Source organism: Xiphophorus couchianus, chromosome 6, assembly GCF_001444195.1.
Source record: "Xiphophorus couchianus chromosome 6, X_couchianus-1.0, whole genome shotgun sequence".
NCBI lineage: Eukaryota > Metazoa > Chordata > Actinopteri > Cyprinodontiformes > Poeciliidae > Xiphophorus > Xiphophorus couchianus.
Genome location: NC_040233.1, coordinates 4,878,115 through 4,896,997, shown reverse-complemented (window position 1 = coordinate 4,896,997; position 18,883 = coordinate 4,878,115). Strand labels below are relative to the sequence as shown.

Below are 18,883 nucleotides of genomic sequence, written 5' to 3'. Positions count from 1 at the left end.
GAGGCCGTTTGTTGTTACAGCTACTAAACATATATGTATGAAAGAAAAGAAAAAAGAGAAGAGATTTTACTTACAAGGCCCAATCAACAGCAATGATGAGAGTGATGTCGTCGGTGGGTAGACCCACGGAGGTCAACACGATCACCATGGTGACGAGTCCGGCCTGCGGGATTCCGGCTGCGCCGATGCTGGCAGCCGTGGCGGTGATACTGGAAAAGCGAGCGGATCACCGGGTCATTAGAAAAGAAAAGAAAAAACCTCACACTCACAATCAGAACCGAAGGTGTGTGAAAGCTTTCTGAGTTGACCGGTGCACATTTCTTAGTGAGAGACTGCTGGAATAAAAAATTTAAAAAAACAACAAATTGGAACAGAGGGGGAAGGGCTTTCAAACACCTGAAGTGTTCTCTGTACTTCCTTCATTTATTTTCCAGCTGGATTTTTATTTTCTTCCCTTCCAACTGAAGGTTACCACTTTTGAGTATTTTTTTTATTTTATTTTATTTTATTTGATTGACACAAAATGCCTTATATTAGAGGAGTATTTGAAATTTTGGGGGTGGGAAAACAACCTCAAACAACGTCTGGAGCCGATTTGCAGAAATTACAAGCAGTGCATCTATTTTTTTAATAATCTAGTTATCAGAAGGTTAATCTTTCAGTGAGAAGAAAGAAGCGCTGAAGCTTTCTTAAGGTAGTTCAAAAAGCTGTTCGGTGATCTTTAGGTCATACAAAGAATTTAAGATTTGAAGAATAAAATCTGGGCTTTGACTAGACCCTTAAAGAAGATTTTAGATACAAGAAGTCATTTTTAGATATAATCTGTCTAAATTTTACAAGTTTAGCTACAAAGAGGCGACATGCAGTTTCCATCATTCGTGAATCAGAACGTTAAAGCTGTATCTCGTAAAATTAATTACTATTCTGAATTCATAAGTTGATTTTGTTTTTTTCCTCCACTTTTTCATAAAGTTGAAACTTCACGTTTACGTCCACCGTTTAAAAACAGACGCGGCCTTCCTTCCTCACAACCTGACATCAAATCAGAACAAACCTCTCCTGTCTTGGATTCATTTAGGATCTTTGCGGAAATGAAATGCAGATATCGAAACAATAAACTGAAAAACGGGTAAAAACTTGCATTTATTATTAGATATTGTATTAAAAAACATCTTTTTAGATTAACCAATTTTTCGTAGCTTTTTTGCAAAAATTGAACGTCTATTAGAATTGTTGCTTTTTTATTGTACAGTGTCCTTTAAATACAATGTATTTTTATTATGTCCATTTTTTTATTATTATTTAAGAGCCATTGTGGAAGATCCAAAGAACCTCTCAGTCTCAGACCCCTGACTTTTCCCAAAAACAAGAGCAATCATAACATAGTGCAAGTCTTGCTAATGTGGCATTTTAACAAACTGAATATTTTTGGCAATGATAAAAACAGGATTAGCAAAACCAGAAAACGTTTAGCCTGATTTCATCTCAGACAGTGAAGGAAGAAAAAAAAAAGGCCTTATTTTTGTTTTTCCCCCTTTTTTTTTTTTTTTTTACAGTTTGTGTAAACATCTGGTTTGAACCGCGGTCGCTGCACAGCGGGTCGGTTTGGACTCGTTATCTGAAAGCGGCGCTTTGGGGTCGGGTTGGCGTACAGATGGAGGAGCTCCGTGGTCCGGAGCCAAGCGGCGCAGGGACAGAGAGGAAAACGATTATAATTCTGTCGTGACATGTGAGATGAGTAATACAGGTCATGTGGGTTTTACAGCCGAGGGATTAGAAGGAGCGACCGTGCGTCGAGAGAGCGGCCGCGAGGACAGGTCTGCTCCTAACGACATCACGGTCAAACATGTCCTCCGGTCAGGTGAGGAGCAGGACATTTGTTCGCGCCTCTTCTCCTCATCGCTAGCGGAGCCTGAGCACTTGATTTCTGAATTTTTATTTATTTATTTATTTTGCATAATCAACGAGTTCCAATTCATCTGAAATCAGATCAGATTAAGAGGCTCACACCAGCTGTAATCTGTGTGACATTTACATATACGAGAATATACTCAATCCCATAATAGTATTAATAATTCCGATTTTAACGTGTGATGCTAAATTTCTTCACATGCTGAACTCGAAGCAACCCGGTCAGACTTCCTGGGATTCTGATTTTGTTCGAAGAAAATTCAGATTTGCTCTGAGAGGAAAAAAACAACAAAAAAAAACAACAGGTGAGCCAAGCTCCCAAAAAAATGGTTTTTTTTACTCCCTAATGATAATTAATTGGGCCACTGTGTCTTTAAAAACTCCTGTTTTTTCAGAAGCTCACCCTACTTTGCCCCTCTATATAACGTCTTTAACGTTTTTACCAGCGTTGCTCTAAGCAGTAGCTCCTCTAATGAGCTCAGTTCCACCAGGTGTTTGCTAATTGCTGCTAGCTAGTCTGAAGGAGTGGGGAAGCTCGAAAGCTTGGAGACTGCAGCTCCAAGGAGGAGCTTTGTCCTAGAGGGCGGGGCTAGGTCCACCCAGATGTTTTGAACTGCTGAATGGTTGCCATGGAGACTCAAGGATTTTCCTAAAAACATGCATGACAGAATCAAGGCAACACTCCAGCTCTGTTTTTGATGAGGGAATAACATTATAAGATGATGTTAAGCTAAAAAAGTCAATTTTGCATAATACTGCCATTTTAAGTTTATTCAGTTGTCGTGTTAAACATAAAAAAAGTAAGTTGGACATACTAAATTTGGTTACATGTAGCAAATTAACTCATGCTTTTGAAGTTGCAGCTCCTTTCTTTTTTCCCCCTGTGGTTTATTTTTTAAGCTGAATTATTGCTTTAGTTATGAAATATCTGAGCATGCATTGTTTGCTGTAAAACATTCAACAGTTATTTTTTGTTTTTTTCTCGACAATTTGACTTGATAAACTTTCCACAAGTCGTCTTTCACCACAAACGAGAGTGACAAGTGAAAAGTCTCCCCGGGCCTTTCTGTTCAGGGATTTAGTAGCCTGAACATGAAGCCCTGCAGTTGTAGTTTAACGAAGTAACGCAACAGCGGAAACATCTTACCCTTTAGTCTTTGCTGAAAGGGGGGGAAAAAAATACAAAATTCAACACAGGAGTCTGCCTGAAGGTAAATATCAAGCACTTTTAAACTCCCTGTTCTCATTTGAAAGCAAAGTTTGAAGCAGGCGTGTGAACCTGTAAAGGGCTAAGTGTTGAGGAAGCTTCTTTAAATTCACAAAATACACAAAATGGCGTAGCTTCATTAGCATGCCAAACGAGAAACCACACATATGTTGAGCTGAACTTGACCTCGTGTAAAACACAAAACAAAAAAAAACCCCACAGAGCAGCTATTTAATCATGTAGCTTTTCTAGCTATTTAAACTGAAAGAACCTGCCATGAGGAAACTTTGAAATATTTGCCTGAAAAGGGCAAACCAAGCTAACGTCCCTTCTCCAGCCCACTGCCACCCCAGAGGCTGACATTTCTTCGCGCAACATTCAGCGGAAGAGTCTGAGAGTTGTGTCAACTTTACCTGATGGTGATGATCTGCCCAAAGTCGAGCTCGTAATTATTCACTTGGGCGATGAAGATGGCTGCCACGGCCTCGTAGAGAGCAGTGCCGTCCATGTTGATGGTGGCCCCGACGGGCAGCACGAAGCGGATGATGCGCCGGTCGATGTGGTTGTTCTCTAGGAGGCACTTGAAGGTGATAGGCAGAGTGGCAGAGCTGCGGCAAAAAGGCAGAAAAACAAAAGGTCTGAACAACGGTCAGTGGTGTTATGATTACTTATTCTGATTGGGAGCAAAAAACCGGATGAGATCGAAGTGCTAATCACGGATTTTCACAGAATTTAGCTGTAAAACGTGAACTCGAAAAGTTACGTTTTCTTTGTGACTTTAACTGAAGATCAAAAGAAGTTTTTTATGCTCTTTTATAAACCCTGGCAGCATTTCAGAAGATACCAGTCTGGTTTGGATCCACGCACAGTACATGGATTGATATAGTACTAGCCCTTAGCCCTTACCATCAGAACCCACTACGCAGACTGACACTGTAGTAAAAATGTCACATGTTTGAAGTTGCTAAAAGAAGTGTTTAGTTTGTGTTGTCAGACTCGACTGAATCGACTTTTGGTCACAGGCATTGTGAGTTTCCAGAGGGTTTTACATTGGTGTGTATTGATTCACTTTGTTGATATGTTTAGCTGACTGCTAAGAGTTTGAATTGTTTGGAGCAGTGCTCAGAATGCATAGGGATGTGGTGTACTGTGGCAAGCAATGAAGTTCAGAACTCAGAAGAACTGTCTCAATCGTCTTTGTTAAAAGGTTTTTACATTTTAGACGGATTTGAATTTCTAGAGCTGCTTTGTAGTCGGGAACAGAAAACGTGTTCATTAGAACGGTGTATTCAAAATACGGTGCTCCACAAGCTAAAAATATGGATGTAATTAAAATCAATCTGTTCAGTTTATAGTAATGGTTTTTTTTAGAATGTACTACTTCATTTCATTATTACGTAGTTCTTTTTTATTTAGGTAACCACTGTATCTTTTTGATAGTTCAGATTCTATCACAAACATGTAAGTATTTGTATGTTTACTACTCTATTCCTACTTTTAGGACACAATAATGTATCCTAAATAATATAATAATGGTTTTACGCTACAATACTGGCTTTTTATTACTAATTTAAACAGTTACATGTCCTCAGCTCATCATCCCGCGAGAGTGATTTATTTATCTGATTGAAGAAATGTATTTATTCATATTTTCTTTTACTTAGTCGAACTATTTCTAATAAAGTGGACAGAGTTGTTTATCTCTGTCCACTTTAAACCCTTTAAATCTCTTGGTAATACAATGTGATGTCTGAAATGTGTTCTGTAAATAAAAATAGCTGGGTTTTATTGATTGATTGATCTATAATTGTGGGCTAAAATGTCACAATAACTGTCCAGCATGATGCCGGCATCACAAAAAATACATCCATATGTTTGGAGGACATGTACGAAGTTCAAGACAACAAAACCCCTAGCAAGCTGAGAATCTAAAGAGGTACAGTTGGATCATATTTTAGTTTTTACCTGGAGGAGGTGGCGAGAGAGATGAGCAGAGCCTGCAAAATCCCTCTAATGTACACTATGGGACTCTTCTTGGTGATGAAAAAGTACATGGCAGGGAGGATGAAAAGACCATGGAGCACCAAGCCCATGACCACAGTGATGGCATAAAAGCCCAGTTTCTTCCCCATGGCTGAAGGGTCATCCATTTCCAAGATCTTCCCGGCAACGAGGAAGACGATGCCGAAGGGAAAATACCTGGAAGTGGAGGAGAGGAGAGACGAGGAAAGCTTGTTAAGAACTTAGACTAAAAATATAAGATTTCCCAAAGCCGTATTCTTTGTGTGAATGTTGCTAGTAACCCTTAAACATGAAGTAAGAGCTGAAAACAAAAAACATCCTAGTGCTAGGATAAACTGTTAGCCATCAGATGTTAGCATGTTAGCAAAGGTAATTATAGCTAACTAAAACTAACGAAAAGACAGAAACTGAAATTGAGAAAACATTTTCGGTTGCTGAAATAAATAAAAATGGTAATTTATGGGGTAATTTAACAGGAATTATATTACGCATTTATAAAACCCAGTAAAACATACTAAAATTATAGATATATCCTTTGTTTTTGTGTTTATAAATCTATTTATTACCCTTTTGCACTAATAGCTTATTTGTTTCACGCAAGCTGTATATGGCAGCTATCTGCAAATTATGGCACTCCATACCCCTTCTGGTGGCTACGCTACGCTAGTGGGCAAAATTGAGCGAAAATGCCAGAGTCAGTTTATTGTTCAACAACAATTGAATAAATGTTTTGAAAATTGTTGCGTATCCCTTATCCAATCAATGTCTACATAATTACAAAACAAATTACAGATTTCTTTTTATTCTGCACCTAAAATTGAACAAAAACTGTGAAAAAACTAAAACTACTACAAGTAATAAAAACGGAACAATATTTAACTAATAAAAGCTAGCAAACACTCTAAAGATGAATTAAAACGACCTGAATTTGACAACAAAAAGACTCAATGAAAGAAACTAAACTCTAATGAAAGACCCAAAACTATAATAACCCTGCAAACAAGCAGAGATTAAGCTGATTGATCTTCTCAAAACAATCTGTGGTCCAAAACATTCAAACCCACTACTGGTACCAGCAAACAGATACAAGTCTGAACCGTATGAATGCGTCTCACGATTTAGGTTAAAGGTCACAAGAATGTTTTTTCTGGCAAAAAGGTGTTTTATCCTTTTTTACTGTCAGTTCTCATTCTTTGTGTGATTATTGTTCAGCGAACCATGTAATGTCAAGTAATAATAATAATCACAGACTTTCTGAGGATTAAGCTGTGGATTTTTTTTTTGGTTGGGTGTTGAAGAACGAAGGAAAACATCCCGGTAAATGCCTTCAGGACGTGCTGGTGAAGATTTAACTGTTTTATCATCAACGTGAGATCACTGTAGAAAAGACTGGCCTCAGGTTCGAATTGGAAACCGGTGAGTTTCCAATTCGACAGAAATTGTGTATCAAAAATATTTGAATTGAAAAATGCGACTTGAGGAGATGAAAACCAATGTGCACTGCGACTTGACACACTATTGGCAGATGTTTACGAAAGGAGCCAATCCAAAAGCTGTCTTTACTCTTCTTGTCACTGATTGGCTATCCCACCAACAGCAGAAATAAGGAAGACGATAGATGTTAGCCTGGGCGGCTGAGCTAACATAGTTTCCACTGTCTGTATTAAAGCATAGGAAGATATATTTGGTGTTTGAACTATTAAAATAAGCAGCTGTAAGCAATTAAAACTATTTACAGATTTTAACTTTTTGGCAGTGAATCGCTGTGCTGTAAGCTAACTGTTTGCTAGCTATGTACAGATGCTGTAGCATCTCTGAATGTAGTGAAACGAATAGGGAATAAGGAGAATTGAGAATGGAAGCAATGATGCTGCGGGCAGCAGCCCATTTACGGCTCTGAATGATTTTATGCAGCTCCATTAACAATTCAAGAATGAAGAATCTGGCCCGTGAGTAGAAACTGATCGATGCAGATGGACACTTTTTAAAAGTCTTTCATTTTCACAGTCGCCCTATTATACAAAACATTAAATACAGCAAATGACTTTTTATTTATCAACTCGGTTCATTTGTTAAATAGAACCACAAACATCCAGCAATATTACACAAAAATAGATTTTTGAGCAGTTCTAGAAGAAAGAATCGCCGTGTTCCACACTCTTGTTGCTGAGTTTACGCAAAAAAAGAAGAAAAAAAAATCTTGCCCAAAAAACAAAACACTCAAACCAAGAAGTTAGGCAACTACCGTCCTCATCTGTAGTCGCCCATTTACTCAAGACCCTTTTAATATATTTAATAATGTTTGGATTGTCTGTGATTTCAGTTTTGTAAAACAAATCTCAATATTTTGTTCATTTTTGTAAAACGTCACATTTTCAGCTTATCATTGGGCAAACACAGAAAGAAGAAAGAAATGTACTAAAAATGTTTATTTAAAAATATAATTTTTGTGACCTCTAAGTGCTTTCAAAAGTTTCCATAAGGAGTGACACTCGTGCAAAAAAGGGGGAACTTTATTTTTAGACCATTTACACATCCCTTTAGATTAGACAAGCTTTATTCATTAATATACTTATTTAGTGGATATATGAAAATTCAGAATGAAAAAAAATAGATTAGTAACCATTGTATTGGGCTGGGTAAGGTGAGTTGCTACTTTGTGAACTTCCTGTTTCCACTGTGACTCTTACCAAATGACAATGGCAACAATCTTCAGAACCGCTTCATTCAAACTCTGGCAAAAGTTGACCAACGCGCTTCCGTTGGGTCCCATCCTTCCCAGCATTATTCCTACAATAAGAGGTTAAAAAAAATAACAGAAAATAACGACATTGCTTATGTATAGAGCGGTAAATATTACATTTACCCGGGGGTTCACCTACAGGGAAGCTTTCAAACTGTGCTAATTGCTCACCAGGGGCGAAACACGTGTTTCTAACTGAATCATTTAGAAAAGTGGAGCATGCCCAGACCGTCACTTTGAGCCGCTGCTTCAGGGTGCAGTGCATGCTAACGTTTGCAGGGCGCGTGCCAAGCGCTCACCCATAGTTGCAGAAAAGATAACAATCCCCAGCACGTTCATGCCCTCGCTGGTCCCGGGCGACGTCTTCACGATGACGTCGGGAGGCGGCGTCAGGTCCAAGGAGAAGTTCTGGACGTCAGTGCCGTTGTCGTCCTGGACGCCGTAGATGTAGACCCGCCGCGTGGTGGTCTCGTCCAGGAGCTGGGCCACCGTCGGCTTGGGGATCAGCTCGGACACTCTGTGTGTCCGATACTGGAGGGCGGAAAAAAAACAGAAGCTGGAGCCTCTAAATCAGCACAATAATCAGAGTGGAAACACTAACCACATGGTTGGGCTCTTTTCTTCTTCTTTTTTTAAATAACCGACTGCATGCCATTTTCTCAATGTGATGTTTCTAATTTACAATAATCCACACAACAAGCACATGATCAAACAGAAGTCTGCACTAAACTGGGACAGACGTTTACTTATTTATTTTAAGGATCACATTCGTTTTAAAATTATACGCCATTATCTTCTGGCTTTGAAGATAACTAGAGAGTCAAATGATATGTATTCAAGTAAATCAGACATTCAAATACATCATAATTATCCGCTAGTCACAGGAAACAAGAAAATTGATTGTAAAGAGCAACATTTTGAGATAAAGGAGCAATTAAGACTGATCAGCAAAATCTTGAGTTAGGAGAGTTGATTACTTCTGACATCTGGATTATATGACAGACATGAGGCTGCATTAGTTAGTTGCAAGTCTAAACCAAGTTGGAGTTGTTTATTGCTGTGTTGAGTGACATGGTTAACTATTGTGACAGGCCTTCTCCCATTTATTTGTGGAAAATCTGTCTGACTTTTTTTCTATAGCGTATCAAAAATATTTGAATTGAAAAATGCGACTTGAGGAGGTGAAAACCAATGTGCACTGCGACTTGACACACTGTTGGCAGATGTTTACGAAAGGAGCCAATCCAAACGCTGCCTTTATTCTTCTTGTCACTGATTGGCTATCCCACCAATAGCAGAAATAAGGAAGATGATAGATGTTAGCCTGTGCGGTTGAGCTAACATGGTTTCCACTGTCTGTATTAAAGCATAGGAAGATATATTTGGTGTTTGAACTATTAAAATAAGCAGCTGTAAGCAATTTCAACAATTTGTAGATTTAAACGTTTTGGCAGTGGTTCCTAACACCTGTGAATCGCTGTGCTATAAGCTAACTGTCTGCTAGCTTAGTACAAATGCTGTAGCATCTTATCTTTTACCTTACTTTTGTTGGGAAAAAAATCTATACGTAGATAATCTTGAAAGACACCATGTATGATCTCCGTTCTAAAATGTTTTATTATCATGTCATACTGATATTAGCTTACCTGTTGAAATGTAGCTTGAACCAAGTTGGCTGGAAACATGTTGCTGGGGGGGAAAAAGTGGGAAAAATTGATCAGTGACTGTCAGATGTCGTACTGTATGGGTTGATTAATGCTGTTTCAATGATGCTACTAAATGTTACTAAGGCTCATGTGGGAGGACAGGCAGCCAACGTGTAACCATGGTGACACATGCAGAAGTACCGGAGATATCAAGCAGAGACTGAGTGAAGATGGAAAGGCTAATTAAGAAAAACTTAAACTGTATCAAAACACTAAACCTATACTTAATGTTAAATATCACATGTAGGCTTTTATCAAACTATGGTTATGTTCAAATTATCTTATATTTTCATAGAACCTTGCATTTTGTTTCTGTCTCTAGCTAAGTACAAAGTTATTCATAAAGTAGCAGTTCAATATTACCAACACGTTTCTTCTGACTAATATGAATATTAATGCCTTGAAACGGGTCATCCAGAGTTCAGAATCTGATAGAAAAATCTGTTGGTGTAGCTGGAAATTAGAGTAGAGGAACAGGAGGCCTTGAAGAAGGTAGTGACAACAGAGGAATTGTCTGTGTACCAGTGGAAAACGGCTGCAAGCTGCTCAGCAATATGCAGTATGAGAATGATTTCATTTCTGTGGAGCCAATTCGGAGTTTTCTGATGGTGATTGAGAAGAATATATGTTACTAAATGCAAAAACTGATCAATAATTATCTTTCTATACAGGTGCTTCTTTCAATTTGCTTGATGTTGTAAAAGACGGTGGTCTCTTTTCCTGTCAGACGCAAACTTCTTTGTAGGAAGAAATTGATTTCAGGGTTTTGAATCACTTTTGGCCAACTGCAGTTGGGTAAGAAATTTATCAGTGGGCTATCTAAAGGAAGACACAGCTGTTATTATTGGGGCAGCAAAACGTTTTGGTGGTTTTATTTGTTGGTAAAAAGTACTTGTTAAGAGTTTTTATTGAATCTGTAACCCATGTAGAGTTGAGCCCAAAATCAAACCTGTTGCTAACAGCGGCTAAAAAAGACCAAGCATTCCCAGCAGACACGAATATGCTGTTCTGGACAACCATGAGAATATTTCCTTTCTGGGTCATATATTGCCATAGTTTACAATAGCTGACAAATTTAACTGGCGGCTTAAAACCCCCCAATGAAATTTGTCGTTCGGTTTTCTAGATTAGCCCGCAGCATGTCAGCTAACTTCCTGTCCCTGATTTTGGAAGCTGTACAGACTTTAAATATAACTGGATGGTAGTTTGCAGGAGCAAACAAGTTTTTCTTTCAGAAAGAAGACAATAGAAAGGATTTTTTGCTAGACTTTGTTACAAAACAGGCAAATTATGAAGATGAACCTGATGTTTGTGGCTCTAGCAAAAGCACAAAAACATTTTAGGCGATTTAGCATTACACCGCATCCACGTCTCATCAGATCGCTCCACATCAGTTTTGTCTCTGTAAAATGTTCACCAAAATTTGTGACCAGGGTTGCTTACCAATAGTTGAACATTAATAACAGCATTTGTTTTTGTTTGTAATAAGCTCAGATTTTCTTTAGGTTGGCCACTCAGACATTTCCACCCCAGCTAGCCAAAAACTATCTGTTATCTCATCTGATTGTCTGTAGAGCCTGGATTCACTAACAAAGTAGTTCACCATACTGATACATCTGGTTGCCAAAGCAGTCATAAGACATTGAATTTAACTTGCCCTTTGGTATCTTTTATTAAAATAATCCATCCACAAATTTTGGGTTATTAATAATTTAAACACCCCATCTTCACTCAGTAACTGTGTCCAATGACATTTTTTTTTGCATTCCACATTGTGTCCAAGATTTGATGTGAAACTCTTGACTAATGCATTAGTCAAGAGTTTTACTCCATGAAACGTAAAACTAAACATTTCACTCAAACACACTCAGCTTTTCTCATGTGGCAACAGAATTGGGATGCCTCCAATATAAATGATAAATAAACAGCATACTGCACAGCTGAGACCCAAAAGTCCTGACCATACAAACTGATGAGGATTTTCTCAGTAGACTACACAGTTAAGGGCGCAATGTACCAACAAGAAGGTCACTTGTTAACAACAGCACTGACCCAACGTGGTCAGAGACTCCCAGGCAGAATTCCATTTGTGGGTCGGCTTGCACTTAGAAAGTCTTTTTATTTTTATTTTTTTGTCTAGGAATTTATCACAGACAGAGTGATGTATTTTAGATCGCATGACTCTGGATAATTTTGATCAACACGGTTTACAGATAAGAACCAGAAAGTTCAGAAATGTTGAACTTCAAAATAGGATTTTAGATGAAGAAATGCCTTAATGGTCACAGAGAGTCTTAGGAAGTGCAGTTTGTTATGCAAGACTCAAATCATTGAAGAAACTAAATTTTAAGGTTTCCATTAACTGTCTGCTGTGTTCATCAAAATAAATCAGTGTATGTTACTATTCTATCTAATAAATGAAACATAAATTTTACTTCTTGATCTGAATTGCTGAAGCAAAGTAACTTTCTAATACTTTATTTCCATGATTTATATTTAACCTCAATTGACTCGTTTGTCATTCTGTCCTTTAAGAATCTTATTCAGTCTTGGAGCCTCTCATGCCTGCAGGAGCCCTCAAGCACACTGGCCCTCATCAAGAAAGGTCAAACTGACTTTGAATCCGTTTGCACAATTACCTTCGCGTTTCTGTACATAAGCAGAAAATCTTCTTGTAAAATGCATCGAGGCAACGTTTGCCTTGAACCTGCGCCGTGTAAAACCCAACCGAATTGAAACGCTGGAACCTGTTGTAAATCCCACGCCAGTGCAGAGTCAAAGATGAGTAATCTACGAGAGATTAAGATCTACTGTATTCTAAAGAAAGCTTAGTAAACAGAGTGGGCAGGGTCACTCAGGTGGGACTGAGTGCGTCTTCACGAAGTCCTCTGAACAGATTTAATCACAGAGAGAAATCGTATCCTCTCTTTCCTGCATTTTGGTTGATGAGCCACTCTGAGTTCAGAGCTCAGAATAAACGCGCCACGTTTCCATTCATGCTCATTTATATAACGTCGCGGCGCGTGTTCGCTCACAACAAACACACGACTGTGCGAGGGTCAGGTGCTTTTGTGAGGCTACAGCTGTAGCAGACCATGACTGCACGTTAGATGAAGGCAGTAAAGGAGCTTTGCGCAATAAATCCAAAGCCCAGCTGTGCTCTGTAAACACACACACGTACGCCCACCCCCGCCTACACACACACCCCGTTTGTTGCCTATTATAGACCAGGCTTCGCCACTACACATGATCAATACGTAGCTGGATTTATGAGCTCGGCCAGTTTATAACCCTCCTTCTTTTTAAATTCCTGCTAAATGCAAGCCAAAATGGAATATGTTTTAATTCTGTTTGTATAGTAAAACTTCTTGAGATTAAATTCCTAATTAAGCATTAATTTATTTAAATTACATGGACTTCTGTCTGTCTTTGTTCACATTTTCGATGGTTTTTATGAATTCCTTTAATTCAGCTCTCTAGATCTTGTGTTTTGCTGGCGTTTGGCCGTAGTCCACCGTCTGACACGGCCCACCTTTTCCTCAGCAGGCCTGACCCAGGTTTACCTCCAACACTACCAGACTTCAGCACTAATTAGCTTAGCACAGTAACCCAGTTGCATATAAGTTCCCAGGTCTTAAAAGAGCAGGGTGGATCTTTTAAGGTTGCGTTATTTTATGTGTTTAATTTTCCAGTTTAATTCCACAAAAGAATTTAAATTGGATTTATAATGTGATATTTTATTATTATTATTATGTTTTTGCAATACAAGAAAGATATACAAGACTTTTCCAAAGATCCAGTTTGTAAAATCAAAAATGTTTTGTGCTTCTGCAAGATTGTAAATCTGACTTGACTTTGTAATTCTTCGTGTCTGTAATCAAACGATGCAAGCCTATGCTTCCATCTGTCAAACACCCTCTGCTTTAGTGTGTTTTCACACCTAACAGTTCAGTAGACTCAGTTCGATTGGGGCCCCAAAATGTACAAATGGTTACATTTTCAGCTAATGCGGTTTGTTTTAACGCTGCAATACATCAAACGAACCAAACCTTTGAAAAACCTGTTCCCCTCCTTGCCTGTGGAGGCGCTGCACCAAGAACCACTTAAAAACCATTAAAAAGACAATGTTTTCCTGAAATGTAAACAAAAATGGGAGAAGTGTCAGATTTTAGTGGCTGTAGGATTTCTCTTTTGTCTTTGGTAAAAGACCACAAACCATTAATCCCACTAGCTCTAGACTATTATGTTTGTTTTGGTTGTATTTACCCAGAACGCCCTTCACTTTTTTCTTTGGTAGTGGGCTAATGTGGAACGTTTTGGAGCGGTCTCTGGTTCACATGACATTCACATATGCATTTAATCCGCATCAGAATTCACTTCAACAGAAATCAGAACCAGGTTTTTAGGTGGACCAGAGTTCGCTTTTTTGGTCCTTGTCAGAGTTTGATCACAGAGTCACTCCTATCCAAACAAACCAGACTTTTTCTGCAAATGAACTAGAATTTGATTAAAGTGAACTGAACAGGTGGTGGGAATGCACCCTTAGTTAAAAGTTTGCTTGTCTGGATGTTTAGATGCAAAGCCATGGTGCTGGCTACGCTATAAAGCCTTGCAAAAGTATCCATACCACGTTCATTTGTGTTCTACCCTCTAAGTCAATACTTTGTGGAACTGCTTTTTTGCAGAAATTACATCTGCAAGTCTTTGTTGGAACGTCTCTATCAAGTTTGTTAATCAGCATCCTCCGTAGTTCCAGCTCAGCCGGTATTGATACTTTTGCAAGGTCACCATTTCACGGTGGATTTCTCGACGGCCTCCTACCGGATGAGGTCCAGCAGCGCATCGGCAGAACTCGTCATGGGCTTCTTGCTGTCCTCAGAGTCCTCCTTCTGGGCGGCGCCGCCCGGATGTATGATGTACACCATGAGGATGCCCACCACCACGGCAACAAAGGTGGTCCACAAGTAGTAGGAAATGGTCATGATGCCCAAGCGACTTGAGCACTTGGCGTCCAGGGCAGCGAGACCTGACATCAAACTGAAGCGTAGCGGGTGAGAGGGGGCACAAACAGGAGAGAATTCAGGAAAGACGGAAAGGAAAAAAGGAGGAGAAAGTTAGTATTTGACCAGCTTTGAGGAACTGCTTCCCTCAGTGCTCCTTTTCTACTGCCTGTCAAAGAGGACACTTTGAAACGGAATGAGTTTTCCTGCAGAGGGAGATAAGCAAGAAGCATGAATGCTGAGTTGTGTTAGAAACGCTCAACTAACTCTTTGTGTGAGGAAATTATTCACACCGCGCTATTTAACAATATAAAATTTCCACCATAATTATACAGCGGGCTTCGCGGGTAAGTAAAAGCAAGCCTTTTCATGTTCGCTCGGGAGCGATTGCAGCACTCGACGAAACTGAATGGGCCTGTATATAACCACAGAGGGCCTCCGAGTCGCCCCACTGCCTCTGCTCTCTGAAGTACGGCAATCTGAGCACATTTGCTATTAGGCCTTTCACAGCAACATAACTTTTCTTTTCAGCTCAAAGTTTGGGGGCTACTGTGGGGAGCAGAAAAAAAAACAGAACAAAAACCCTTTTCACAATATAAAAAGACAAATTTACATTCAAATTGGCTTTAAATACCGCTTCTTTTTTTTACTACAGCAGTCTGGGTCACTTTAGAAGCGAACTCGGGAATACAAAAAAAAAAAAAGCAAGGAGGAGGCTTTCAGGCGTAGCCGCGTCTCAGTCAGTGTGGAACGCAGCAGGCTGAAAAATGTCACTTCTGAGAAGTGAGGCTATGAAGATATGGAGCCGGAAACAAGTGCTGGTGTCATAGAAACAAAGGCTGGGAAATCCCGATTCAACTGAAAGCTCCTGTTGCAGTGTGATAATGAAATAAAACCGTGAAAATAAGTTGTTTTTGATGATTTCACTTGACTGTACCTTTAAGAAGACTATTAATTATTGCGTTACAGTCATGTAACAAGCTAGGCGTTTGACCGTGATTAGAACAGGTGCCTTCAAGCTTTTCATCAACCAGACAGCTAATTTCAAACAAAACCAAAATACCATTAACTCACTAAATATAAGAACTGGTTGGAGGGTTTAAAAGGAATATTTTAGATGTCCGCATATAAAGGTAAAGACAATTAGTGTCTTCCAGGGAGTTTTTTTTTTCTTCCTGCTAGCACAGCTGCCAAATAAGTAAAACCTAAAAATTATAATGCAATGAAATGCAACCCCAGAATCAATCAGTGTGATGGTGTGGATGGTAGAAAAGGGAAAAAGAACCAAGAAAACCGTTCAAGCTGAACTCCAAGGCAAAGCACTGATTGCTCAGTGCTTTGCAATTTGAACTTAATGAGCCCTATGAAAGTAGCAGAGGAATGCACCTCTATTTACAGAAAGACAAAAAAAAAGCACGTCCGCAGAAGGAACTCGGAGAGAATGACGGTGAATGCAGCCATATTCAACAGAATCAATTATCCAAATTGCAATTTGGCACCTTGAAATTGGGCCTCTGTCTCTTTAAGAAGCTCCTACTCTTTCCGCCACTCGGACTTCAGGAAGTCACCACAACAGTGTTCCTCTGTTAAGTCATTTACAACCGTTCTTTGGAGCGGTGGACTGAGAAGTAGTTTGTATGATGGACTCAGAAGACGTGCAGTTCCACCAGGTGTTTGCTGCTAGTCTGAAGGAGCTGAGTGGGGTAGTAGTAGGGGAGGGGTGGAGCTTTGTGGAAATAGGCGGTGCTTTGTGAGAGCAAGTGTTTAGGCGCCCCAGATGGTTGACATGGGAGAATCAAATATGCATGAAAGAGTCAAAGCAACACACCAGATATGTTTATATAAAATTATAACATGATGCAAAGCTCAAAAAAAGTCAATTTTACACAATCCTTCCTCTCCTTTAAATATAGGATAAACGGTAAAAGGCGACTTAAAACACATGTCAGTTTCACGTTATTCCAGAGGTACTTTTGTTTATTGTGGAAGGGCGCCAACATTCGCCTGCATCTCTGCTCAGCCTGTTGAGCTTGTGTGACAAGATTATCTGGCCGTCAGAGCATAATCTGCTCACACTTGGCAAGTGTTGTCATGGATGTGTTCAGTGGGTCAGAACTTCATGAATTTTCACAGAGTATGGAGATTACACACCAATCAAAGGCAAATATGTAACCTTATTAGTGTTCCCAGCTGCTAAACTGAAAGGTTTCAGATATCTAATATCATTTTTCCATTTGATGAAAACAATGTGAAGTATTGTCATTTCATCGATGGAATGGCAGCGCAGCAACCGAGAATTCAGCGTAGCAATATTGAGCAAATGATTTAATAGAAATGGTAGTTGGTGAATGTGAATCGGATGCTTTTTATGGGAACAGTTACCAGTGAAGATATTAAAGTTCCTGTTAAATAACCTCAACCCTCATGGTTAAGGCATTCGATAATTCATAACGAACAATAGATCTGAAAGTTTTTTTTATTCAGTTATTTTTATTGACCAGGTTGTACTCCTACTGTAGCAAGCAGTACAGTGAAGAACAAATTGTCACATATCAGTCTGTCACACATTCAGCCTCAGTGTTCGATCCTCGGTCCAGTTCTACTCAGCATTTTTAATAAGCATTCATTGAAAAGTTGCAAAATCAACCTTTATGCAGATGAGACAGTTATTTACTGCTTTACTGACTTTATTATGTTGTTTAAAATCTGTAGTAATTCTCTCTCAACCTTCAGAAACGCTTCCATAATTTAAAACTGTTCAAAATGGATATCGCTAACAAATCTAGGAAAGTTTATTCTGAGCCAATAAGTGTTCTTCCAGTTTAGAGAGTGTTGATCTGCAAATGTCGAGGCATCTGGGTATAAATAATATTATAAATGCGGACTCAGACATTAGGTTTTCTTTTTAGAAAGAATACTTATATGTGTTCATCTGCAACACTAAGTCTACTGTCTGACATTTGATGATCCGAAACAAGTGTAAAAAAAAAAAACAGCAGAAATTTGTTAGGGGACAAATACTTTATGATTTTTGTTTTTTGCTTGACAAAGAAAAAAAAATCTAATTCTTGATTGAAGCAACAAAATGATATGTATTTTAAATGTCTTAAAAATATCATTTTTTAATATTTGATTATTTTGTATTTGTTATACATCTTAAAAAAAAGAAATCCCATTCTAGATTGAAACACAATTCCAAATAATTTGAGCACACTTAGTAGCACAAACAATATCACTATTTCTCAAGAAACACTTGAACTTTGACTAGTTTCACCATCCAGACAACGATAACATTGTTTTTCCTACATAAAATGAAGCGGCATGTAGGCAGTAAGACAATCTAGGCTTTTTTCCCCTCTTACATAAGAAAAGAAATGCTATATAAGTTGTTGCTAAATGTTAAATACCTTTGACAATTTGTTGTCCTGAGCTGAACGCTGGGATCAGACAGGATTTACATATAATCATAGATTGATGCACAGATTGTGAGAATACCCTCTTCGCCCGCCGGTAGGTCGTGTTGGCGGCGGCAACGACCGAGAGATCCAACCCCTCAGCCTGGCAGAGTACGATAAGCTCCGGCAGAAAGAAAAAACATCTCCAGCATTCTGCTGAAGGTCAAAGCAGCAAAGTCGTACAATGTTCAGGAACACACAAATGACGGGCGCCATAAGCCAGGGTGTCTAAGGGCCACAGGGGAAACATCTCCTGAGGTGGATCTGTTATTAAACAGATAACTTCCTCAGCAGATTAACAAAAGGTGGACGAGAAAAGATGGAGCGACGGATCAGCCAGTGAGAGGCGGGGCCCCCCGGAGCACGCTGCGCGAATAAAAAAATGAAAAGTTACAAACGATAATCAAGAAATTGCAGCATACATGTCCTTCTTGTCATCCTCCCAAGCTTACTTATGTTAAACAGAGTTCCGTACTCAGTATATGCACACTGTAAATCAAAAGTCAAATGTTAGTTCACCCTGTTTTGAACCTTTATGTATGAGATTGTAGTAAAAGTCATCTTGCCCTCTCTATGGCCTTATACTAGTAAGCAGATTCTACATCTATATTTTCTCCCACCATTTTAACTCAATTTAAGCTACGTTGTTCCAAATCACAACAAAGGTCGCCTCGATACCAGACCAGCGCTGATTCATACATAGGAATGCAAAATCAGCTCCAAACGTCAGGACCCAATTATAAAGACAGATTAAAACTCATATGTACATTACAATCAAACCTACTTGCAACACAAAGCAGTCGAATTTGGATTTAAAGCCCAGTTGGTAGAAATCTAAT

The 18,883-nt window shown here is 39.0% G+C and overlaps 1 protein-coding gene across 1 annotated transcript in view; it reads right to left on the bottom strand.

Moving 5' to 3' along the window:
- The window catches only part of slc1a7a (solute carrier family 1 member 7a), a 38,799-nt gene that overhangs the window by 1,899 nt on the left and 18,017 nt on the right, over positions 1–18,883 (bottom strand). The window contains exons 3-9 of the mRNA XM_028019730.1: positions 14,411–14,626; positions 9,530–9,572; positions 8,183–8,414; positions 7,831–7,930; positions 5,084–5,317; positions 3,532–3,726; positions 75–209 (exon numbers count right to left, since the gene is read on the bottom strand). Coding sequence (XP_027875531.1) covers positions 75–209; positions 3,532–3,726; positions 5,084–5,317; positions 7,831–7,930; positions 8,183–8,414; positions 9,530–9,572; positions 14,411–14,626 — 1,155 coding nt within the window. The remainder of the gene's footprint in view (positions 1–74; positions 210–3,531; positions 3,727–5,083; positions 5,318–7,830; positions 7,931–8,182; positions 8,415–9,529; positions 9,573–14,410; positions 14,627–18,883) is intronic.